At 39.4% G+C, this 27469-nt stretch overlaps 2 protein-coding genes across 2 annotated transcripts; one reads left to right on the top strand and one right to left on the bottom strand.

Annotated features, from left to right (window-relative positions):
- Positions 1-2836: 2836 nt before the first annotated feature.
- Positions 2837-17105, top strand: cdhr1a (cadherin-related family member 1a; the record flags this gene model as incomplete). The annotated part of the gene is made up of 17 exons (XM_080036847.1): positions 2837-2900; positions 3817-3912; positions 4651-4796; positions 4888-4938; positions 5057-5146; positions 5279-5365; positions 5994-6107; positions 7531-7674; positions 8798-8876; positions 8962-9062; positions 9473-9676; positions 10431-10583; positions 10936-11100; positions 12296-12363; positions 14258-14486; positions 14925-15182; positions 16518-17105. Exons 1-17 carry the CDS (start codon positions 2840-2842, stop codon positions 17103-17105), a joined length of 2634 nt encoding a protein of 877 aa, XP_079892973.1. The 5' UTR covers positions 2837-2839.
- Positions 17106-22271: 5166 nt separating this feature from the next.
- lrit2 (leucine-rich repeat, immunoglobulin-like and transmembrane domains 2) lies at positions 22272-25512 on the bottom strand (the record flags this gene model as incomplete). Its single annotated transcript, XM_080036617.1, has 3 exons — positions 22272-23092; positions 23953-24746; positions 25403-25512. The coding sequence occupies 3 exons, from the start codon at positions 25510-25512 to the stop codon at positions 22272-22274; spliced, it is 1725 nt and encodes a 574-aa protein (XP_079892743.1).
- Positions 25513-27469: the final 1957 nt, after the last annotated feature.

The following is a 27469-nucleotide window of genomic DNA, read 5'->3' as shown; positions in this document are numbered from 1 at the left end:
TGTGTGCACTGAAAATAAAATCTGGTCGTGATACACAGCCTAGGCTCATGTAAACGGGCATGTTACTAGCTACGGGGGGCCCCCTTTGTTTACATGTTGTTTACATACAAGTTTACAAGGCCTAGGCTGTGTATTGACATCAGATTATTTTCAGCACACACACAGTATGGGCCGATGATGAGGAATTCACAGATTTTTTTTGGCATTTTTATGCTTTATTGATAGTGTAGAGACAGAGTTGAAATGGGGCAGAGAGGGGAGTGACATGCAGAGAACGACCGCGGGCTGGAATCGAACCCGGGTCCGCTGCTGGCCGAGGCCCATGGGGCGGACACCCTACCAACTGAGCTAAGGGCGCCCCCTGGAATTCACAGATTTAGACAAAAGGTGATTTTGGCAACAAGCGTTCTCCAGAATGGCTGACACTTTCTTTAAAACAGAAGTTATCTGCTATGATGACACATGATGACAGTTTGTCTGTTTGTGAACTCGCATAACGTTGCACTACAACTAGTCCACCATTTGACTATTGTATGGCTGTGTGTAGCCACATTATTTGTGCTAATTGTGTTTTACATTTCTGTCTGATGCCCATGTGTCCACAGACAGGCTCTGTGCATTACAAGATGAGGAGAGATTAGAGCACAGGGGGTTAATCTTTAGGCGTGCCATCTGCCGCAAGACCACGAGAATTAAAACTGAAGCTACAGCCTTAACAAAAACACATACAGAATTAACCTGACAGGTAATATTTTGTAGTGGGTGTATTGTATGGTCAGTTGTGAGAAAGTATGACCGTTATGCTGCAAAGAGGCATACAAATCATAGATTTGAACTTGGAAACGTTGCTGTCTAGACACATTAGGGTCTCCAATCTGAAAGGTCTCACTGTAGATTCCAAAAGTCAATGATCATAAATCATACACTGAGAAATGTTGGCAGGTTTTCATTCTGTGTGTGAGTATTACTCCAAGTTACTGTGTGCCAACCCTACAGTTTTCTGAAAGCACAATTTGTGTAACAGGCGCTCTACTAGTACCACTCAGATTAAGTAGACAAGTAGATTTAGTTTCAGTACGAGAATGGACTGTAAAAGGTTTATTCATGAGTGTAAATCCTCTTGCATGCAACATGTTTTAATAGTCTGCACAGGCACAGTGCAATTGTTTTGTTTCTATTATTGACATACAAACTAAAAACAAATTAGTCACATACTAAATAAAAATAATGTTAATTTTTTTATTGTCCAATACAGATCCATAACAGATCCATATATATTATTATAGATCCAGTTGATATTTTAAATATTAGATGTACTTATACATCATTTTGGATTCAGCAAGGTTATGTGTAAGAAAAGTGAAAGGATGACTGGGTCAATCGATGGACGTTGAGTTGCTGAATTATTGACAGAGATTTCAAACGTCTAACTCATAAACTTGAAGATATACTGTAGTAGTAACTAATCAGTTGTTTGGCATTAGAAAAAAGACAATCCTAGTCAAAGGACTGATGGGTGAGTATTATTATTCAACATTTGTTTTACCCCTGGGTGGTAAATAAGATTACCAGACAAGACGATTAGCCAGCTTCAGTGCCCAAAATACCAAAGTTCCCAGAAACACATTAGTTAATCGGTGAGGTTTTTGATTAAGGAGACTCATCACACAATAAACATGAATATAAAGAAATTAATTAAGAAAGAGAGAAAGATGCAACCCAATCAAAAACCAATACTTACATTAAAAAAATAGATACAAAACTTGTATCTTCTGATATAGAAAAAATTACGTCCTGCCTTGTTTGAAATTTTCATTTATTCAAATGTCAAAGTTTATTTCATCACTCCATACATTCACACGATTCATGATTTCATGATTTGTACCCTCACATCCCAACAGGAGCAATAATCTCATCAGATCATTCACTGCTGTCACTGCACATCATCCTCTGTTTAATGATGATCCTTTTATTGAGTAAATAGTGGAGTTTTTTTTTCTTGGCATCCCAATGCAACAGATGGTTGTAGAGTGCAGAACACATGGCACTGTTTACAATATGGGAAAAACACTGACTATTCTAACTGCATAGATAAGGCACCATTAAATCCATCCGCTTGTCCATGAAAGAGTTGGTCACAGCACAAGTATGCATGTAATCTAAGAGTTAATACAGAAATATCGTTCATGAAATGAGTAACACGCTTCATATTAGATATGAATCTTGATACAATGACATTGTCCAAATGGTCCCACAAGCAATATAGCCTATTACAACAGCTACGATTGTCATTATTCAAAACAGTCCATAAGGTTTTAGGCATTTGCATCCTGATTTCAATGACATGAGAGTAGTTATTGCAAATACAGAAGACAGTAGAAAATAGTAGTATTAAGTATAATTTGACATTTGTAAAGTCATTATATAGTTCAGCCGTCCTACCTTTAGAGACAAGTACCTATTTCTTCTGTGAGTGTAGGTATATAGAACTTGTCACAAAATTGCATGTACATTTATTTCTAAGTTGTTGCAAATGAAAGCTGTTAAGAATAGAAAAAACAAATGTTTTAGAAATATACCGGTCCATCATCTGCAAAAAAAGTTGCGGTGTACTGTCTCTCCTGTGGACAGAGCCATCTCCTGTGGTGACTGAAGAAACCCCGCTGGACTGAAGGGGCCCAGGAGTCACTCTTAAGATGTGTCATTGGATTATAGCCTGTGAGCAATCTGCCTTTAGCCTTCCACAGTCCACCACAAACACCTTGGGAGCTGTGTCTCATGTACAGGACTCTCGACGGAGCCGTCTTCATGGTGCGGTTTAATGCATTAATTCTTTAGGATGAAGAATGTAAAGATTTTACATCTGCCACTGCTTTTTGGGTTTGTTTATGCCTGCTTTGGTAAGTTACACTTCCTAATTATCAGCTTACGGTCACAAGCGTGTTGCTGTAATCGGATTGTTGATGTTGTTCAGATACATTTGAGTAATTGTTATATTCTATTCTGTTTTTATTTCATTTATGCTTTTGTATAACCTGGCTAGTTGCTCTTGTAGTTGTAACTAAGTTCACACTCTGTACGTCATACTAACTGTCATAGTAATTGATTTTTTTAAATTATGAATTTGGTTTCAAGGTTAATGTTAAAGTAACATAGCTTAAAGTGTTCAGACTGTAGTATTTAAAAGAAAAAGATAATAATTTCTTCCAAAAGAGATCTTTGGTCTATGTATAGAAAAGTTATCTTGGGAGGTTGACGTATTCACTTGTAATCCCTGTCAAACGTAGCCTACTGAAGAAGGCGGCCTAAGAGCTGCGTAGACAACTTGGTTTATGTTGATATTGTATTTAAGGCAATACCATGTTCCTTTGATGAACAGTGACCATTGTGGCCACTACTGACAGTTAGAAGCTAACATTTGCGAAAGAAAAGAAAAGTTATAAGGTCAGCTAACTCACTCGCTAACAGACGTATCAGAGACATAGCTTAAATTTGCTAACATTAGCAAACATTGGCCACTATAAGCTTCTGGTCATACCAGTTCACCCTTGAAAAAGAGATTCTTAATCTCAGTGGGACTTAATGGTTGACTAAAGGTTCAATGAATAAAAATAAAATATCAGACTAAGGAACACTGTTGCAGCCAAATCCCTGAATGTACAAATTATTTGTGTGTTATAATTTAGGAATTCAACATTTAAATTGCAAGATAAATATTTGGTTATGTAGTCTTTTCAAAGTATAGTCCCACATTAAGTGAGATGCAATCAAACTTTCAAGCATGTCCTGGAGTTTTTTTTTTGTCTATCTCCGTAGCACAAGCGGACTTTGCCCCTTATTTCTACGACAATGGGCCCTACAGCCAAAATGGGAACCTGGCGCTGTTCAGCCTCTCGGAGGACACTGCTGTCGGTGAGATCAACCTTATGACTGTCAGGGCATTTGGGGTGAACAGCTGATAGGCTGGTGGAACGAACAATCAACAAAATAGCATGTTTTGGTTGCCAAAACCTAGGAGTGCAGGATATTAAACGGTATTTGATAGATGACCAGATGCTGTTTGGCATATACATACACCATGCTCATCTGCTGGGGCCCCCTGTTGGTTGTGAGGTACAGTTTGCTAGCTGTGAATGTAATGCAGCTGTCCCTCTACACTCTACACCTTCCATCAGTCTAAATACTTATTATGCTGTTGCCTACAGTGTCTCAGCATACAGGAGTCTTTTCCCTAGTAGTTTTGCCTTAACAATGGGTTAGAGGTGGAGATTCTGGGGAATATTTGTCTGTCCAAAATCCAAAGTAATGCAAAATCTAGGCTCTGTAAACTTGTATGTTGCCTGCTAGGGTGGGCCCCCTTTACATACATTTTGTTTACATGCCAGTTTACAGAGCCTATGCTGTGTTTTAACACCAAAAACAAATGCAGCACACACGAAGTACAGAAAGGTAGTAGATCATGAGGGGATATTCACTGATTTTGACAAAAGGTATTTTGACAACGAGCATTCTCCAGAATCGCTGACTCTTAAGTGATCTCCTAGATTGCTTGTTAGATGGTTTATTTTGCATTTGGATCAAGTTTTATGAAGTGTTTGAAAAATTCAAAAGCTGAGGCTAATTTGACTAAATGATGAAATCTCCTTTCAGGTACACAGATCTATAGTCTCAATGGCTCAGACCCTGAAGGCCAGGAGGTGAGGTATGGCCTTTCCTTTGATCCAGGGTCCAAAGAATACTTTAGGGTCGACCCCGTATCAGGAAACATCACATTGGTAGAACAGCTGGACAGAGAGGTAACATTAAATTAGCCCTCATAGGACATAGTGTCGAAAAAATTATTCTATCATATATATGTATTCACTTTAACTTTTTAACTTCCCTCAGAAAAAAGATTCTATTGATGTTCTTGTCAGCATCACAGACGGGCAAAGCAAGGTATCAACATCTAGTTCAATGTGTGATCATGCTATTTAATACTATCCCTCAATCATCTAAAATAAACTTGGACATGTTTCGTGCCTTTAGTTATTCTTTTTTTTCTTCTGCTTTTTAGGTTGTGGAAAGAGTTACAATTTTTGTAATGGATGCAAACGATGAAAAACCTGAATTCCAAAACCTGCCATCAATCATAGATGTACTGGAGGTAAGTTAAATCGCTGTCTATCTTTTTATGAACATGTATGGCAAATATGAAAGTAAATAGGCGATTGAATTAAGTATTTGTTAGCCTTACATATTGTGACCTGAATAATTTTTCTGTGTTGCACATTTTTAGACAACTGAGTCCGGCAGCAGTATCTACAATGTCGAGGCAGTGGACAAAGACACAGGCTCGGGGGGCTCAGTCAGCTACTTCATCCAGGTACTTAAAATCATACAGTTTATCAATCATAAATTCCACTTTTGTTTTAAACGCCACCAATATGAAACAGGAGCTGAAGCTGGATGCTTCTAATGTTAATCTGCAGATACACAATGTATAAATGTACTGATAACAAGGTAAGAATCAGTTCGATTTTTCTGATGCTCATGTGTGTATTAGTGCATCATGTAGTTATGAGAATGGGGATTAAATCACAATTACATTTGTGTCAGGTTTAGGTGGCTTAGAGGGCTGCTTAGGCAGGGGGTGGCAGGGAATGTTAGTTTGCACTTTGGACTATTAGGTCCAAAGAACAGCTGGCCGGGAGTGACATCGCCAGCGAGTGAGGCCGTGCACATCTGGAATCAGCAGCTTTCACCTGCCAGCCCTGTCCTTGAGCATATGGGCTCTTTACATCCAGATGGACAAAAGAGATAGAACCTATACAAAATGTGGCCTAATTCGACTGTGAGTGTTTTAATGCAGCCATCTGACCACTCTTCATGTTATCTCACGTGAGTGGTTGTAAATGGGGTTTCGGCCAAAGGCTTTTACTTGTGTGACCTTGTGTGTGTCTCTGTGTGTGTGGGCTTTCACAATCCTGTCTTTGTACTGTTCTCAGATGCAGTATCCTCAGTCCAATGTGTTCGCCATCGACAGAGATGGCGTCCTTCGTATCAAATCTGGGGAAACGCTGGACTATGAGAAAACAAAGACACACTTTGTTACCGTCATTGCAAAGGTAATCGGTGTATAAAAAGTATGCTTTAATTTCCAAATTTAAAAGGTAGGGGAGAACGGGGTAAGTAGGCACACTTTTTACTCTAGTGAGAATTGCTCATCACCAAAACATCTGTCAATAGCCATTCCTACATTAAATTGAAGCTTAAGGTGTTGGCTAGAAATGTGTGTCTCTCTTTTTTTCCAACTTATTGTAATGAAGAAGTAATTTACCATCAAAGACACTCTGACACATTGTGACAACCAACCCCATCAAGGGGTCGGTTGTCACACACTATGGGGTTGTTTGTCACAATGTTATCTTAATGGGAAAAATCTTAAAAAGAAGGCAAGGAGGAAGAACCAAATTTGAATGTTTAATTACATTGTCAAGTTGACAAATAGGCCTACATAACTTAATGTAGCCTTGGCAGCTGGTCTAGTTTGGGATGCACTGGGTTGTTTTGATTTTGTTGCCCTTTTTTCTTTTGCTTGCTAGCTGCCTTTTCCTGCTCTATTCTTTCCTTCTCTGGGGTGTCAGTGAGGATACAGCTTGACAATTTCTTTCGTTATTGGGTTCCTTTTCTGGCTGCAGCCTTGATATAACATGTGACAACCAACCCCCCAAAAAATTTGACGACCAACCCCAACTTGAATTTCTTGCTAGCATCAAGGCCAACAACCATCTGACAACTAATTAGCTTGCTAACCACAATCTAAACTATAGTTTACCCTTCACACTTGCTGAGGGTAACAAGTGTTTTGTTATAAACCCATTGTGTAAAAGCCTAGAAGAAAAATACTGAGAAGCAAAATATTTTGAATTTGACATGAAAAACACAAAACATCCTCTCACCTGAAATGCAGCTGTCTTCCTCCAAGGAAGTCTATGTATGTGACCTCTGATCCCAATTCTGGACCTTTTTTATATCAACATTTCAGAGCTAGCGCGCTCTGGTGGCGAGATATAACGAATGTGACATCCAACCCATGTGACAATTTACCCCTACCGTGTGGAGATTTGGACCAGTAGTAGCACCAGCTATTTCGCCAAGAAATGCAGCACATGTTTATTCTGGAAATCCATAGTAGCCGCTTGCTAATTTCAATTTGCTCTGCAGCTTACTCTGGGCCGAAACCATTTGAGCTTGTTAACTATCACCAATAAAATCTTACTATCTGATATTGGCGGCTGTAACAAGATGAAGGCAGTGCTGCAATGTCGAATTTGTGATAGTAAACAACATATCCACTGCCATCTGGCTGTGGATATGTTGTTTGAAACATTTGGAATTAGCTTTTCTTTAAAAAATTAACAGAAGAAGGCACTCAAATTTTGCAAAATTACAAAACCAACATATGTATAATGAAATACAAATTACAATAGACTTTACTGTATGTCTTTTTTAAATACACATTTAAACTGTACATTACTTTTTTTCCAGGATGGTGGCGGTAATTTCAATGGAAAGGAGCAGTTTATGTCCTCCTCTGCTACCCTGACCATCAATGTCATCGATGCACAGGACACGTCGCCATCTTTTATTGGGACACCCTACTTCGGCTACGTTTATGAAATCTCAGTGCCAGTGAGTATGAACACATCCTACAGTGACATTATACCCAATCACTAAAACACATATGCGTTTTAATAACAATTATTCATAGCAATTAGCGCTTTTGGAAAGTGCTAATCATTTTAGGTTTATTATGTATGATAACACTACATCTAAAACATCACACTGAATGTTCACAGTCTAGTTAGACATGGTAGCCTGACATAGTGAATGTCATTTATTTCTGTGCTGAAAGTATGAATGATAACAAATAAAGGAGCCCAAAACCAAAGGCAGCACTATCTCCCATCATCGCATGAGCACACACTATTAATTGCTGGCATTTTTTCATTAATGCCCGCTACCTTTTTCATAGCTTTTGTCACAGCAGGTGAAAGCCACATTATCTCCTCAGTCACAAAATGTCACTGGAGAGAGATTACACATTCTGACTTTCATCCAAAAGGGGATAATTAGGACAATGACATTTAAATGTGCCTTTGAAGACTCAGTGACGATCACAAGCTGAATAGATTTGCGTGGAAAGGTTTGACTAACACCAGACGTATGGTGACTCAATTGAATTTTCTCCCTTTTTTTTTGATTAAGGTGTTTTTTGTAAATATCAGTCAGTTTTTTCACAATATGGTTCAATCAATTACTAAGTTATACCATGTTAAGAGAGACATATCGGAGTTGTTTATTGCCAGAAAAAAATCTATCTAAAGATGGGGTCAGTGATTCTGGCGAATGCTTGTTGTTCAAAATCACTTTTTGTCAAAATCACTGAACATCTCCTCACGATCCACTACCTGACAGTATTGTGTGATTGCAAAAATAAAATCTGGTGTTGTTACACAGCCTAGGCTCTGTAAACAGGTATGTAAACAAAGGGGGCCCACCATAGCTAGCAACATGGCAGTTTACAGAGCCCAGGCTTGGTATTAACAACAAACGATTTTTTCAGCTTACACAGTACGTACAGGTATTGTGAGGAGATAATTACAGATTTTGAAAAAAAAAAGATTTTGACAACATGCGTTCTCCAGAATTGCTGAAACGATGGTGAAAAACTTTGTTGAATATGAGAATACAAGAATACTGACTATCAATATTGTTTCACTGTTGATATAACTGCAAAACCTCCTTTCCCCAGGGATCCGAAATATTCACTGTTTCTGCCAAAGATGGCGATGTGGGGAACCCCAATCCAATCCATTATTCCTTTGATGAAGGTATGTATTTCACTCAAATAAGATTATAATCTTTCTGATGTAAAGTTTAAGGTCTTATAGGTCCGTCCGTTATTTGTCTCGCCAGGCGACGATGGTGTTTTTAGCATCAATAAAACAAGCGGCTGTATCACCCTGCTGACTCTACCCATTTTTCTGAAGAGAGAAATCTTTAACATTAAAGTCAAGGTAGGTTGCGGTTCATTTCTACATCTTATTTTCTACATCACTTTAAAAGTCATAGCCTACTTCCTCGCAAAGACTTGATGGTTTAAACATTTTACATTGATGTTTTCACTTTTTTGCCTGTGTCCACCTAACATTTCAAACATCAGACATCATGACATTTTAAGGACCTTTAGTTATTGTTACAGTACATCCGTAAAGAGATAAGGCAATGGACCAACGTTCAAAAAACAAGAGACATTTCATTAGATGCCTTTTTCTTCCTGATTTGGTCCTGAAAATCAAAAAGAACAACTGATCTTGAAAAAATTATAGATAGTTAGAATATCCACCAGGCTTATTCACTGGCTACACAAGTGATAAACTAATAAATATTGGCTGACCTGCATAACCTTAACCCCCTGTCTCTCCAGGCATCAGAAGTCAGTCGTGAAGGCAGACTTATGGACTATGGGCTGACTACGGTGGTGATCCGTGTGGTGGACCTGAACAACAATCCACCCACTTTCTACGGAGAGAAAGGCCCACAGAACATGTTTGAGTTGACTATGAACGAGCATCCGCCGGAGGGGGAGATACTCCGCGGGCTGAAAATCACTGTCAACGACTCTGATCAGGTGGGGAGACCATTATTTTATTCCATATTTGTGAAAAGTATGGAAATGACTCGATAAATCAGAGACAATTACTATTCTCTGTGGCGTTTTACTGAGCGCGTATCATCCTCTAGCATTGAAAAAGAGTTATTGCCTTTGTACGCTGCCGCAGAGAGAGTAATAGTGATTGTTATTATGCAATGCCACACATTTTCTGACCAAATGACATTGTTATCTAACATGAAAACGGATTTACTGTAACCAACATTCATTGTGCACCCGCATTATGTTCGCACTGATGTCGGCCTTTCTGTCACCGAAATGACTTTAAGCCTTCCACTTTCACTGGCAAACCTTTTAAAATTTAATAGATTTTAAAGCAAGCCAACACAAATTAAAAGGCACTCCCTAACTATTCCATTTGTCGGATTATGCCTGCCTCTCTGTGTGCCATGCTCCTTGCGTGAACCTTGTCCAAATGGCTGACGTTTGCTGAATGTATTCTCTGATAATACTGTTACAACATCAGGATTGCGAGCTCTCTTTGTCCAGCGATATTATGTTTCAACAAGAATGTTACAGCTGCTACCGATATCGTATTGAAAAGATACAGTACAAGGCTTTTAGACCGATTGAATACGCTGTGTACTACATGGATTATGTATGTCTGCTTGTTTGAGATAGCTTTATAACAAATGATTACTGTTTCTATAAATAGGATCACGCATGTATAACATAACAGACTCGTTTGATGATGTGTGTTGTGCTCTTACAGGGTGCAAATGCCAAATTCAATCTTAGACTGATCGGACCAGGAAGAATGCTGCGAGTGGTCCCTCAAACAGTTCTCAATGAGGCCCAGGTCACAATCTTAGTAGACGACTCTGCTGCCATGGACTACGAGAAACACCATTTTCTCACATACAAGGTTAGCCCATTGCACCACAATAGAGCAAATGCGATCAACAATATAACAAATGGGGCGCTCTGGTGGCGTGGTGGATAGAGCGCGTGTCATGTTGGTTCCGGCTTTCGTTGCAGTGGTCGCGGGTTCGAGTCCGACCCGTGGACCTTTGCTGCAGGTCATCCCCCCTCTATCTCTGTCTCCCCATTTCAACTCTGTACTATCTAATAAAGCTTGAAAATGCCCACAAAATAATCTTAAAAATATATATATATATAACAAATGCACTTCTTTAAATAAAAATAAAAATGGCACCTGGATCTGTTCTATACTGCCCTATCCACTGACTTCATTCTGATCCTTCTCTCCTCTTTAGCTACTTGCAGTTGAGATTGACACGCCGGAGAGATTCAGCGCCACAGCAGACATTGTCATTCATCTCCTGGACACCAATGACAACGCTCCCAAATTCTCCTCAGAGTACTACATCGCCCGCATTCCAGAAAACTCGCCCGGTGGCTCCAATGTGGTGTCAGTCACGGTGAGCCAGTTTTTTTTTTTTTACATCATGCACTAAAAATACATGCCATCAACACCAATGTAGTACGTCATTCGGAGCTAAAGAGGAATTTTAACCAAATGCCCAAAGAGGCCCATTAATTCCCTAAATGTAGACTATTTTGGCAATGGGGGCTGGGATCTAATGTGAAAACATGTAGATAAAAGCAAGGCGAGGTAAGCTGCCAGATGGCTATCACTTTCATTCTGTTGTGTAACACAAAATTCCACGATTTTTTTTTCTCTCGCTAATGCCTGGTAGCACATGTAGCTGCCGCACAAAATATGTGCAGAAATCAAATGGACAATTTTAAGGCCATGTTGGACAGACAGAAAGACAAAGGGATGGATGGACGTACAGATAGATAGATAGATAGATAGATAGATAGATAGATAGATAGATAGATAGATAGATAGATAGATAGATAGATAGATAGATAGATAGATAGATAGATAGATAGATAGATAGATAGATAGATAGATAGATAGATAGATAGATAGATAGATAGATAGATAGATAGATAGATAGATAGATGACAGTTCTGTGAAGGGGGATTATCTCATCCTTCGTCCTTGTTAGTTGATATCGGCCTAGCAAAAGGCTCAAAGCAACAGGGAGGCTCGCTTATAAATCCTGCCTTTGCGTGAACAGCGCACAGGCTCATTTGCTTGATCCCAGGCAATTTCAATTAGATGAACAAAACAGCCAACAAGTGACCTTGGACACACAGAGACTGTGAACAGGCAACAGGCAAGCCGTGACAGACAGACAGACAGCAGACAGACAGATAGATTAGATGACGCCCTTGATGATGTTGCTGTGACATTAAAAAATCTCTGTCTTTTTATATAGCTCATCTGTGTAACGTCATTCTAAAAAGTCCAGCACAGACTCATTCAGTTTACAGAGTCCATGTTGGCAGGCAGTTCTGTTTCCTGCTTATTCACATCAATAACGATATGCACACAAATCTAACGTTAATATTTGTTGGGTTTTTTAGAGGTATGATGTATGAAGTACGTGTATTTGTCACTAACCCAACATGAACCCAAAAAGAATGGTAGTAAATGGTGGGATATGCCTTGGCTCACTCATCCACATAACTCCTTAAAATGAATTACAGATTACCCTGGTTATTGTTTTTGTACTATAATTTGTCTTTTCCGTTTGTCTCCAGGCAACAGACCCAGACTCTGGACCTTGGGGCGAGGTGAAGTACTCCATCTACGGATCAGGGGCCGACTTGTGAGTACAACACATAACTGTATAATTCTATAATTATCGTTATATCAAGATGTAATATCGCAACCACAATACCCCAAATGCATTCAGAGACTAACATGTACTTATCAATGCTTGAGAAATATTATCTTGCCGTCAAAATAAGACGATTTAAATCAATATTTGTTTAGGGATACGATTTTTTTTTATTAGAAAGAAAAATTATCCAAAATTCCAACCAAAACATGTTTTCAAAGTGCTAGACTTAAAATATGTTTTTTTGCAAACAGTGTCTCTTTCTTAACAGAAATAGTACAGCAGACTTGTTTTTTATATTTGGATGTGCTTCTTATTATTGCACTTAAGCCCTGAAGTGCCCCAGAGGTTTTGCTGGTGTTTTCTCTCAGCTAGATTTTTATTACATTTCTAGTCCAAGTCTAACCTCAGAGAAAAAGGCTCAATAGTCACTGTTTTCTCATAGGGATAATAACACAAAGTATATCCACAGCTACCCTTCTCGTTCACGTCCTAAAGATGAACTCTATTTTTACAAAGTGTTAAGTATTGTTATTATTTATAAAAAAAGACATTTCAATTACATTTCCATGATCATATGCATGCCTTAAATGACCAAAATACCTGAATTTGGAAACCTTTAGCACAGTTAAGCTAAGAAATGTATGAATCTCTAAAGTACAGGGCCAAATAAAAAACGGACAGATGTATGTGAGGACTTTTTTGAATCTGCTCCAAAAAAACAACCTTGCTTCGTACGATGACATGATGGCAGAAATTAAGTATTTTCTGACCTCCTCTCAGTGCAGATGTTAAGCTCTGTCGTGATGAATTAGAGGAGATCTGTGATGTCACATGCTGTGCTGGAGAAGGATTTTACAAAATAGGCAGAGGAGAGAGATTTGGAACACTTTTCATCTTATTGCATACTTGTTTTGGCCTAAACCCATTTGGAAAATGCGTCATCGCAGAAAACTCTGAATGCCTCTTTGAAACTGACATTTTTTCATGAAGCAATACACGGCTACATGTGCTGCTTCTGTGTCCATGGAAATGTGGCCTTTCATATTTATCTAATAACCCTTTCTTTCCGATATCTTGAAGAATTCTTCTGCTGTGTACACAATACCTTAGTGTCCTGATCTTTGCCAGCTCACCCTCTGTCTTTGCTGTAATCCTCTAATAGGATTGGAGGAGAAAATAGACCTTTCTTTGCTCCTCACTACTTGTAGGGTAACTAAACAAGTCAGTCAGTGAAACAACCTAGTTCCTTTTAATCTGTTTGTTGACAGTACAATCTTTCACCTGGATAGAGATTTTGTGAGGTGTCGTTCAACATTTTGGGATATACACATACTGTATATGCTTTATTTGTTAGAAATGTACAAGAAAATCAACATTTTCATGTTTTATTTATTTTGAGTAGAGCCAGGAGGTGATTAGCCTACTTTAGCATAGAGAAAAAAGTAAAGAGCAATGGAATGGAATGGAATGCAAATAAACATGTTTACCAAAATGTATAATAATTGCTTTAAAGTGTCAAGTGCAGAATACATATCTGGTTTTAAAAGTTGCTTCAGTTCCTTGTAAAACTTCTATCAAACACAGTCATGATCTATCAAAAAATGGTACATTCGAATCTACTTTCGGTAACACTTTACTATCATTTTGTGTATCTTATTATAAAGTGTTACCCTACTTTCTTTTTGCTCAGCTAGAAAAAGCTAACTTTAAACACCTAAATGTCTGTCTTCAAATTGACCCGTTGGATTTCAGTTGGGGCTTTTTGGGACCTAAATAATAAAATAAATGTATCTCTTTAAGAGCGTGCAAAAAAGTGTGGCTCTGTATACAGTATCATGCATCCGTATTACATTTCCCAAATCATGTCACCATTTTCCAGGTTCCTGATCCAGACTGCCTCTGGGATCATCTACACCCAGCCGTGGGCCAGCCTGGATGCCGAGGTGAGGTCCAAGTATAACTTCTATGTGAAGGCTGAGGACGCAGAGGGGAAGTACAGCCTGGCTGAGGTCTTTGTGACTGTGTTGGACCTGAACGACCACCCGCCCGCATTCAATGACAACTTCCTCGAGACGACAATGGTGATCGGAGCACCTGTGAAAATAGAGGTATTTGTCATTTACCGTGTCAGATGAACGTAAAGCGTAACTCTTTCCCATAAATGAATGTCGGCAACGTTCAAGCCATCACCAAATGAATGAACACAGAATTGATTAAGCCTATCAGCTCCACAATACTTTCTCTGTATTTCTAAGTATGGCAGCGTTTACAAACTGGTGATGCCCGCTAAAGTGGAGGAGCCCAAGATATTTTTCAGTTGTTGATTGTACTGCTAAGATAAAACATTAATGTACAGCAGAAGGTATAAAAGGGTTTTATAATGTATGTGTTATATTTGAAGGCTTTACTCATGTAGATGGGCCAACATTGTTGTAGTAATTACTCAGAATTCCTCATGGGGGCGACATAAATTACACACTATAGCTTCAAGAATAATGTCGATTACGTGCTATTAAGTTTTTAAATAAAAACATCCACATTCACAGGCTGTGGACGATGATGCAGAAATACCCAACAACGTTATTGAATATGCCATCATGAAAGCTGAGCCCGACAACAACATCTTTGACATTGACGCCGACACGGGGGAGATCATGCTCAAGTCCTACATCAAGTCCATGGCCATCATCCACAACATCACCAAGCAGAGAGACTGCACCTGGTCCCTGGTGGTGCAGGCCCGCGACAGAGGCCAGCCCTCCTTCAGCACCACTGCAGTCATCAAGATCGACATTACTGAGGCTGTAAGTAGATTAATAGCAATATGTCACAATGATACAATATGATGAAATCTACAATTGTACTGATCTTTCTAAATGTATACACTTAAAAAACATGAAGAATATTGTGTGCGGAGTGACCATTATAGAGTGCAGAGTTACCAGTCTCAGTTCTTAAGGGATTATCTGGGCTACTGACAAAAAATGTCACCATCAATTTAGTTGTACAAGTTGTGTGTACAGTGTTATTTACAAATGATTATTGAGAAAGTCTGCTTTATTGTCCAAGGAAGCTTGGCTTATCAACGGTATTTAGAAAATAAGTATAATAAATAGAAATGAATATGTTCTACCTGCAGTGAAGGTGGAGCTAAGAAGTTATTAGTGTTTCTGCAGAATTATCAGTTGTTTGCTTAGGTAGTAATAAAATAAAATAAACCGTAGTCGTAAAAAGAATCTGAATCTCACACGAATGCAATTGTCATGTTTTCAGATCAAATCCAGATTTCATTCATACTTCCTGGGCCTAAGGAAACGTCCAGGGACTGTGTTTGGGATTTGTTTGACCGTTGTCACCTTCACCATTTCACTGACAATCTTCATTTCGACTCTTATTTACTGGAACTCTGTGAAAAAGTCCCGCATACAAGCTCAGGGCAAGATCAGAAAGATTATAAAGAGGCCTGTGCCATAAATGAAGCTTGCCTTGAGATCATCAGCAAAACTACTAGTTAAATACCCATTGGTACAAGGAATTGTTTTAGAAGTACATTTTATTTGTATTTATTTTTAGAAGATCAACAACAAGGCTGTGTGTCTGTAAAAGAGTACAGGAGCACAATATACACTATCCTCCCAGCAGTTTCCCAAGCTCTTTTCCCCTTTTGATTGATTTAGTACTCACATTTTGTATTCACAATCATGACTTAAATAAACAAAATAGTTGTTTCTATTATCCATGTTAATTCATACAGTGTATTCATTCTCAATGCTGGATGGTCTCACCTGTGGCTTTCCCAGTCAACCTCTCTGATCTTGTCTTGAAAAAATATGAAATAGAATAACAATGAACTTAATTAGTATGTATAAGTATAAGTACAGTATGTAGATTGAGCAAAACATCCACCAAACATAAAAAGGTATTATGCAGTATGATGGCAGTACACATGCAGTAAATTCAGGATTTTACAGAATAAATAAAAGTATTTTTTGCACCTCACACCACATTTTTAGCCAAATGATGAAAACATGCAGTACATCACACTACTAGTACATACATATACACGGGACAGTATTTGTGTGACCAACTATGACTTCAGTCCCATGGATGTGAATTCTCCCCCCTGTGCTCTTTTACAGACCCAACTCAGTGGGGGGCCTTTGGGATCATTTTTGATGCAGAATAGAAACAAGCCTTTGCAAATCCTAGGCATGCTCGCCGGTGCGATTAGTCTAATGGTGGTTGTCACGGTCATCATCTCCACCGCAACGTTCATGCGCAACAAAAAGTCCAACCGGATCCTGCCCAACCGTCGCGTACGGAGGAGGAACCGGGAACAGCAAGCCTGGAACTTTAAAAACCCCTTCAAGAAGGCAGAGAACCCCGCAGAGAAGTTCAGAGTGGAGGAGGAGGAGGAGGAGGAGGAAGAGCAGCAGCGTAAGCCGGAGGTCCTAGTGGTGGAGAACGTCAACTATAACAACAATGTCACCAACGTTGTGAGACAGTGGCCCACCCCTGCTCCGCCTTGCGCCCCACCACTGATGCCCCCTCCACCGCTTCCCAACTTCTCGGGGGAGAGGCACTGGGCCGTACCCACCGTGTCTGCAGCGGTGGCAGCCAAACCCAAGAGGAAGCTGTTGATGACCAGACAGAACAGCATGAACAATGCACTGGTGTCAGAGCTCAAGATGAGACTGGAGCAGAAGACATTGCTGAAACATGTATAGTCCTTGGCAAAACAATCTCCTCTCACCTCAAGCTCCATTTAGTAGCAGCCCATCCTGGAGCTTTCCTGATCTTTTCGCAGCGGATCCAGTATGTCCAGTTGTCACGAAAATATAGGTGTTCAAATTTCTCTCTATGTCTGGCACATATAGCAGAAAATGACAATAACGTTGACTTGACTTGAGAACCTAAAGGTCCTCTCATTCATGCTGTATTGAAAAATCAACAATGTTAAAAGACAGGTTTTTTTTAAATTGCAAACATGCCACAAGTGGGCAGACGATGAAGATCTTGTCATGTGATCAAAAAGCTCCAAAATTGTTGCTTAAATGGGCCTTGAGGCGAGAGCGTTTTGTCAACTGATATTTGCAAAGTCAGGAATGAACTTTTAAGAATGGATCACGTGTGTGTTCAGAGAGATTAAAATACACTGAAAACAGCTCAAACTCCTTGTGTATCGATAATCTGTATGTAACCTGTGTATCATCACTCAGATCCTGTTTTTAATTTGACAAACTTCACATCTTTTTGTTTTCTGGTTCAAGGCTCTCTGTCATTTTGTGACTGATAAATCCCACCTTTTGAACCATTTGTTGACACACTAGTGGCTTAAACGTTCCCCAACCCAGATCCCTTGTCGGGAAGTCAGATTTCAACAAGCAAGGCTGTTGACTTGGGATCCGACCAAGCTCCTTACAAGGGATTTCATGACACTTGAACAGACTAAAGAGATCAGCCGGAGGGAGAGGCACCGAAAAGATCACGTCAAGAAAGATCTCTAATCCTTCTGCGCAGGTGTAAAAGCACTATTTAGAGCCCTATTCCGCAACTGTCACGATATGTTCATTTTCTTATTCAAAGGATTATGTACCATTTGTTTACTATTGTCTATGTGCTGGTTTATCTGTTTCAACTGGTGTCTTTTCTTTTGTTAAAAAACTATTGCTGTCAAAATCATCTGTTAAGATTTTACTACCAATTAAAGAATATCATTTGTAATTTCATGAGTGGTGGATATTTAGATTAGTGCACTGAAGTAAAAGTATCAATACCATATTATAAAAGCAAGCGAGTTCTCAATAGTGCATGTAGAGTGTGGCCTGTCAGTGTTATTCATTTCATTACATTGTAAATGATAGCATTGGTAATGCATCAGCATGTAAGCAGTACTTGTACTTTACTGTATTTTTAGGTGAAGATTATTTAATAGTGCTTAAGTGGTAGTTCCCAACACTGAATTTTAATGTTTGTTGAATGTACAAAGGAATGCCTTTTGGAACTTTTTTTTAGATTTTTAACACGCTCAGTGGATGTAGTAAATGTCCTGGTGTGGCCACTCAGATTATTACATTGTAGGCTCTTTGAACTACCTAGAGAGACAGCTATTTTTCCTATTAGCATAAGGCTAACACCTGCTTAATGAGCCTGCAAACACACTCTACTTCCCCCTCCTGGAGACAGAGGAGAAGGTGCCTGCTGAAAGCCCTCGGGTGAAAGACAAAGTGAGTGTGTAAAAAGATTTAAAATCACTGTTCCAACATCCTCAAACAAGATGATATTCATCTGAACTGAATTTTCCCTGGTTTTCAGGGACATTTTTCTTTATTAGATCAACAAATCAGAGGAAAGAAAAAGGTTGATCCTGTGTTAAGCCTCTGTAAAGAAACAGAGTATAGCAGTGTATCCAAACATGGCATGGTAGTCATGAAGAATAACAGGAATATGCATATGCACAAAGTTTATGTATAAGAGTTGTAAGCAGTTGCATGCATAAGGCCTTACACCACTAGCATATTATATATTTGCTGTCATGTTTTGTAAAACCCCACCAGATGTTCTCCAAATATGTAATATATTATCCTGATTCAAGCTCTTTGGCTCTCCTCAGCTCCAATATCAATGTGAGCACTACCAATTACAAAGTTACACCGAACCACTGGCTGGGCATCATGACCAAACATGCACACTATTACAAAGTTATATAAAACACGGAAATTTGCAGATTACACTGTCTAATCCATAAAACCAACTTGTTCATCTTTGTACAATATTGCATCCGTGGTTGAAAACCAAAAGTCCATCTGTCCTGATCTAGTTTGGATTGACAAGATGTGTGTGACTGGCATTACACTTTCTGCATCCTCAGCTGGCACATTTCACATGTTATGATGACGCACAAGCAGACTCAGGAGATTATTTTATTTTTTTCATTTTTGACAAAGCAAAAAAATGCTTTTTTGTGGCTTTTTTCAGGTCAGTACATTTTTGAGGAACCAAAACAACATTTTAGGAAAATATCATAACATATGAACACAAAAACTTTTCCGTGTTGCAGGCTGGTAATGCTCTGAAATGAAATGAGGGACTATGAAGAGCAGCCCAAATGATCATGCATTATGCCATGTAAGAGGCCGCTAGGATTACTGGGCTATTTGATAGAGGATTACAGAGTTAAAAGTTGCAAAGAGCATTGATGCTTTAGAATGACAGAAAGCTATGCAGGCTACAAAACCCCCGGCATGTGTTTCAAGCAATGGAAGAACTAAAAGAACCATTGGCGATCATGTCTGTATGCTTGGCACTGAATATTGTGAAAGGCTGTGTATTTTTTACTCTGTGTTTGTGTATTTGTTTATGTTGTTTGTGTTGATATGGATCCCCCTGGGTCTGAAATAAAGAATTATATATAAAAGCTACATTAAATATTTGCCTTTTCTGAAGAAGTGCATTTCCACATTACTGCCCATGAGATTAGCAGCTATTAAAATGTAGTTTAGCATTTGAATTATATGCTGCTTGATGCAACATTAGGGTACGTAAATTGAAAAATATGATAACTTGAAATAAAGATGGAATTATTGTGTGTACTGAGCTGTAATGGGGGAAATTGAGAGTTCACAAAATTCATATTGTCTTGTGTCATAGTGGATAGGGATTACAAGAAAAAACTAGCGACAATCCCCCCTGAAAAAGCAAGAAAGCAGATGCGTCTACGCTCCAGAAAATGAGAGCTGCCAATCTCAGCCGGTTGTTTAAAACCTTATATACAGTCTATGTTTAAGACCTTGATCTTTAAGTCAACAGTAGCGGACCTTGTATATAGGAACTGATCTTCTTGCATCATCGGAGACTGCACACAGAGTTGGAGGAGGGGTCTTCTGTGATCTGATCATGAAGTGGAAGCAGGAGGGGATATTATATATTGGAGAGGATGCCAGTGTTTGGGTATTATGTCAAGTGAACAATGCCATTGGCCGAGGCATATCCGATGTGCCATCTGTTCGGGGCTGGTCGGCACAGATCATGTGTGACACATGGATGGCTGCTGTGTGTTGTGTGTTCGCAGAAATGGGAAGCAAAGGAACTGTGACGTGCATGTGCATGTGCAGTGACTGTAGGTTCACAATTTTTCAGAAGTCTGTCTTAATCCAATCGTCTGGATCCCATATGAATTAGGTTTAGCTTGCTCATTTCTCTTGTATACTACTAGCCATGAAGAAATCGCTTTCTAAGGCTTTTTATTGGAAGTACTTAATAGTACATTGTACTATTGACTGCATTTTACTTGACTTTGTTGACCTGCTGAAGCCCTGTATAAGCTTGAGATAAAGTATGGAATCGATTTTTGCCAGGGAACTAGGATGGTGGATTATTTTTCACCATGAAAAGGAGGGATGATTTCAGTGAGCAAAAGCTGTGTCAGTGTTCACATGGCCACCTGACTATTCATGTAATACAGACTTGTAGAATTGTGAACCAATCCTTTAACGTTTGTCGAGCACTTTCCAACAATCAAACATCAATTAATAAATGGTAAAACATCTTTATTACAAACCAAAGTGAATTGAATTCCAATTTTAGTGTATGTTAACGATAAGAAAAAAACTCACACACACTGTCTCGTCTTTTCGCTGATATAAATATATTCAATAGGAAGCAACTTTTTGGTCAAACGACCTTCATCAGGCAGTTTACTGTATATTACCTGGAAAACCCTGAGCCATGATGAGGGGGAATACAGTACCCCAAAACACAGGCACAAACACATACAAATGCACAATTTGTTTTCAAATTTAGAGAAAGTAATCACTTCCTGTCACCCAAATCAATTGATAAATGATGTGTCTTCTTGCACTTTTAAAGAGCATCAATAACGCAAAATATATGATTTACATATAATACTTAATAATACAAATTAAACCAATATAATATACCAATATATAATTATACATTTTTAAACCACATTTACTATATTCAATGAATACATGTGTATTGATAAGGGCGCACAATTGCTTTATTATTCCACATACTCACCGTCAGATTTAAAATGTGTTCTTCTTTACAGATACAGAAATATATAGTTACAGTAAAAATATGTCAACTTGACTGACAATGTTGAGTCAAAAAGGTACAACAAAGTAAAGTTAGTATAATGAAAAGGTGAATATATACAATATATAAATACATACAACAATATTTAAGTGCTAAGACTTAATTACACAATGATAGAGAAGCAAGTAAGAACTAACTCTGAGACTTTAAAAAAATGTAATCATATGAAGTGAATGTGGACCCTTCATTGAAATTGTTCACAGAGACTTCATATAAAGCAGCAAGTTAAATTGTGCGACATTGACATTCGAACACATCATGATAACAAGAGAAATGTGTGATGTTTCGGACAGATGCAAACTGCAGCACATTCTCTACAGTGGTGTGAATCCTTGAATTACACCCTTGACATAACGATCATCATTCACATCTTTGCAACAAACTCCTCGGCCTAAAAACAGAGGAAGAAATAAAGTTAAAACCACGGCAGACAATATGGTCATTACATCAGTATTAACCATTTAATGTCCTCGCTTTGCTTTTTTTTTTTTTTTTTTTTTTTTTGTATTTTCCAAAAATCAAGACAATCAATTGTTTTATTAAATGTTTTCTTCATATGGTTTCTGTTTTGTTGATTTTTTTTAAAGTTTAAATTGTTTTGTGTTTTTTTTTTAAATTTTTTTAAAATATAGCCCTCTTCTAGATGGTTGAGAGAACATTGAAGGGTTCAAATCAGAATCATAGAGCAGATTTTTTTTTTCTTTTTTCTATTTTACAAAAACAATCTGATACACTGCGATACATCAAAACACTGTGTCTATTTAACATGAAGTAATTTAATATAGTTCGGCTGTTAGTCTGCTTTGGTCAGCCTTGCCCTTATGTAGCTTCTCTTCTGACCTCCTCCTCACCTTCCTGTCATCACCGGAATCTCTATTGACCAGGCCCTCGTCGCTGGCCGCCTGCAGGCTGTCGAAGGTGCCCTGCCTCTCGCGCTCCATCGCCGCCGAGCTGTTCCCTCTCCGACGGTTCTTCCACGACTCCATGACACCCTCCAGACAGGCTAACTTAGTGTCCGAGGTGCAGGCGTACATGCCTATGGGCACGGCCAGCACCATGGCTAACACTATCACCACGATATGGATCAGCTTCTCCCTCTGTTCCATCTCAGTGATGTCACTCCCTGTCACAAACACGATGCACTGGCCTGCACGAGGTGTCTGGTTCTTAATGGTTACACAGATATCGTATTTGGTGGCGGGCATCAGATCAGTGACAGAGTAAGAGTGAATCCCAGGGCCTACGTAGATCATTTCTTTTTTATCAGTGTCTGCCGGGCCAAAGTGGATGGTGAACCAGGTTTCGGATGGGCGGTCCAATGCGGCATACCACTCAATGGAGATGCCTCGAACTGTCTGTTTAGCGATGCGAATGTCAATGTAGACGTTTTCATCGCCGGCTGATGCAGGAGCTTGGACGCCCGGGAGGAGAGAGGACTGTGGGCCGCCAGGAGACTGGACTCCCAGGAGAATGCTGACCGAGGAGTTCCCGATGAAGTTGACAGCAGTGCAGGTGTAGACGCCAGTGTCTGCTGCATGGACCGAGGGGATCACAAGGAGGGATCTGATGGTGTCTTCGTCCACTCTTTCCTGAGATTCTGGGAGAAGAAATGGGGAAATAATGTTTTTTTTTATATAACAGTCCTATTAAGGACATACAAGCTAAAACAATACAACATTTTTGAAGGTGGAGTCAGCTATTTTGGACAACACTTATCAAAATCACATTGTGTCAGAATCAGCGAACATCTCCTCACGCTACCTGTCTGAACTGTGTGTGCTGATAAAATAAATTCAGTATTACTACACTGCTAAGACTCTGTGAACAGGTATGTTGCTAACTGTAATGGGCCCCTTTGTTTACATACCCTTTGTTTATAGTACATACCAGTTTACAGAGCCTAATCATTGTATTAACCAAACTAGATTTCTCCCTAGGGTAACTTTGCTGTAGGTCAACATCTCCCAGTGTGAAATCATCGGTTAGTTGGCAATGCTATGGTTTCAAAGAAGCTTCCCCAACATTGATAAGTAAGAACACTATAGTGGAAGAAGCAGCAGCCTGGTAGAAATTACAGTAGTTTATGCTTGACTGGTTAGTTGCAGTCATGATCCGCAGTAAGCGCTCCACTCCGAAGGTTAAGTCTAATGACGCAGATGTTTACTTACTGACACAGTAGCCCAACATGGCTGACTTTAGGTAGTCTCTCCAGTATGCTTTAAGCCCCAGCACTCTTAATCAACACTGATGGTGCTATGCGGACTGAGAGAATCAACGGTGATTACATACAGCGGTGGTGGGCCAATATCCAGATTTAACCCTTCTCATCTTAGGGAGGGTTTACAGGGAGTCTGCGATTAAAATGTGTGTTTAAGTATCTAATTTACCACAAGATATATCACTCGAAGCCTGGGTGTGCTGATGACATGCTCTGGTCACACCACACCACACACTTACCATGAAATCCTCTGATTATCTTCAGACCATATGTCCACCACACGGCGGGGTCTGGCCTGGCCATGGCGAGACAGCGCAGGGTGAGGTTTGCTCCGTGGGGCAGGCTGATGTTGGAGGACGGGGTGGAGACCACGGGCTTCACACACGCCTGAAGCTCTACCTCGTGGAAGAACTTGCCGGCCTTAAAGTCCGGCCCGGAGCAGGTCAAGTAGGAGTTCATCAGTATGATCGGGGGCCTGAGGGACCTTATGAACTCCACAAAGCCCTTCAGGCGGCAGTCGCAGAGCCAGGCATTGTCGTGAAGAGCCAGGACCACGTTCGGCCCGAAAGCGGTGGTCGCCTCCTGCTCCTCCATGCTCTGCAGTTTTTGGTAGAGTGGCCAGTTTAGGAAGACCTCCTTGGATATGACCGTGAGCCGATTGAATGACAAGTCTAAGTAAGTCAGACCGGGCAAAAACCTCAACGCATGCTCCGGCAGGACGTCCAGCTGGTTATGCTTCAGGTCCAGGATCTTGAGCGCCGGCGCGTCCTCGAAAGCCGTCCATGGGACCGATCGTAGCTTGTTTCCCTGCAGACGGAGCTCAGTCAAGTTCCCCAAACCCTCCAGACCCTTGGAGTTGATGAGGGTGATGTCGTTAAAGTTCAACCACAAGTTCTCCAAGGCGGGTGTCTTTGAGAAGGCCCCTCTGGGTATTTCAGTGAAGTGAGATTTCTCGATTCTTATTTTGGTCATATCATCTGGAAGGTCCTCTGGTATGGCCCCAAATGCACTCTCCTCCATACAGATGAGCGACCTGTCATTAAAGTGAAGAGTTTAAATGAACATTTGGTTAATGTGTGACTGGATGCATAACATTGGTAAAAATGGATTAAAAAAAATTTAACTTAAAGATATCTTCATGAAACTTTGCCAGTTGATGAAGTATTTTTTTTTAAACAATTTTTTCATAAATGTTTGTTGCAAATTTGGCAATATCATGTTTGCATATTTTAAATATATATTTAAAAAAGTGTTGAATTTAGTTGATGTGAGTGCTTCAGTAGCTGAGTATTATATTGAGATAATAGCCAATAAAGATGGTTGCATTATGCATAGGAGAAATATGGACGCCAACAGACAATGTTTAGTCAAATAAACACATTAAATGTATATCATTTACCTTTCATTTGCATAAGTTTTGATTACGACATGTTATGGAAGCAAAATAAACAAAAATCTCAAATTGACCAGTGTCTGAAAAGAATATGTTTGGCTTACAGTGTAATTTACTAGAACAACAAATTAGGGCTAAAATGTAGCCTAACCCCTAAATCTTACCCTTTGTGGGTCTAGGTTAGACCTATGCAATGTGTCTTCATATGTCTTCATTCCATCTACCCCGTCACCCACTGACACCGTTACATGGGCTAAAAATACCTCTGCCTTATTGGTGAAGATCTAAGGTCTTACCTTCCATGACGGTCATCTACACAGCTGCACCCGCGTAAACATTGAGAATTTGTTTCATGCGCCTGAATGTTCAACAAAACTATCACTAGCAGGTAACAAATTATGTCCATAGTCCGAGAAATTAACTCAAATTCAGGGCTACATTCGTGCTCAAGACATCCCGAGTGCGGCAGAGAAGAGAAGCCTATTAACCCTTAATCCCTGACGTACAGCGTAAGTGTCTTCTAATTCAGACACGATTAACAGTTGGACAGTGCCAGCAAGTCTCAGTAGGTCTAAATGTTAAATCTGCACCAATTACAACGCAACCTTTAGAAAGCTGTAGTAAGTAATGTCCCAATGTAACAATGAACTAGGCTTTATAGATCACTTATGAGCCATTAATGAGAGCAGGGTTTTTGGGTTGCCAGTGTCTTGCTATTATTTTTGGGCAAGCTGCTAAGCACGTGAAGGTTTCACACTCTAATGAGCATTAAAAGTAAGTCTGCTGAGGGGCGCCCTTGGCTCAGTTGGTAGGGCGTCCCCCCCATGGGCCTCGGCCAGCAGCGGACCCGGGTTCGATTCCAGCCCGCGGTCGTTCTCTGCACGTCACTCCCCTCTCTGCCCCATTTCAACTCTGTCTCTACACTATCAATAAAAGCATAAAAATGCCAAAAAATAAATCTAAAAAAATAAAATAGAAAAAAAGTAAGTCTGCTGTAAGGTGTATACATTCTAATAAATTGATAAATAATAGTTAAATTATATTATATAATATATGGTAGTAGTGTAACTGATGTACAAAGGATTGGATAACGAACAATCTATTAACATTAATGAAGCCATTTAAAATGTATGTCCAATGGTATAAAGGGTGACTTATCACAGATGTAGTTCGACCACCTGAAACAGACAGTTATAGTTGGCAAATCCTGAACTCATTCCTGGACATTTGTTTGATTTACTACCAGCAAAACAGCCACATGAATAAAGCAAAGAGTATACTCTGTGTCACCTGGTTCAATACCATGTTGAAAACTGATTAATATGGTCATGTGAAAGTAGAGATATGAAAACACACAGTACCGCTCACTGGATATGTTTATATAAAAGTTTATTTATCTTCAATTAAATGGTATCATCGGAATGAATAGATCTACATTTAATAGGGTAATGATGCCTCTAGGTGGCACGAAACAGGTACATAGAGATTTCAGTATGTGTCTCATTGCAGGGAATAGAAATCGTTTTTTTTTTTTTTCATTTCATCTTCCATCATTTCCCACTGTATTTACAATGTGTCATAGTTCAGTCCTTTCTGTACTTCTCTCCAGCTCCAGCTTTTCTCCATACACCAGAGTGTTGAACCATGCCTATGTGTATATCTTCTCTGAGAACGTATGACAGATATATACAGAGGCACAGACTTAACTGTATATGTAAGTGTACTGTATCATCCAGTGAAGTATATACAAATCATACACATACATATATGATATGAACAATGGAGTATCAGCCGCTGAGTTCCCTTCAAAGTCATATCAGGTTGCAGAGGTTTCTTCGCTGGGCCATGCAAGTGAGATGGATTATAAATTACATTGTTGTTATGCTCCTTCAGACAATTTGACATGTTTTCGCTTACAGGCTTAGTGATAAAAAAAAAGCATTCCTTTACACAGAAATGCTTGCGTGCGTTTTAATGGCGTCTTAGACAGTGTCTTACAGGGGACATGAATAACAGTCCAGTCAGTATCACTCTAGCTGCACACACATATTTGGAGAAAAATGTGCTATTTAAGGCGAGACACTGCAGCTTAATATGGTAAAATATAACTTGTAGATATCATCATAAGACTTTGCCAGTTAATTAATTAAATAAAAAAATATATGTTTGTATTACAATTTTTTCAAAATAATTACCTTTAATGATGGTTGTATAGGAGACAGACAAGGTTTGTACTTGTCAAGTAAACACACCTTTTCTTCATTCCAGTATGAAATTACTTGCTATGGAAGCAAAATAGCAAAAAAAAATCTCAAACCTGACCAGTGCTTGAAAAACCTACATTTTTGTCTGCAGTGTCTCGC

The sequence above is a fragment of the Ammodytes marinus genome (genome assembly GCF_949987685.1).
Source record: "Ammodytes marinus genome assembly, chromosome: 11".
NCBI classification, from domain to species: domain Eukaryota; kingdom Metazoa; phylum Chordata; class Actinopteri; order Uranoscopiformes; family Ammodytidae; genus Ammodytes; species Ammodytes marinus.
Note: the sequence above shows the minus strand (reverse complement) of the source record. Positions and strands in the feature narration are given on the sequence as shown.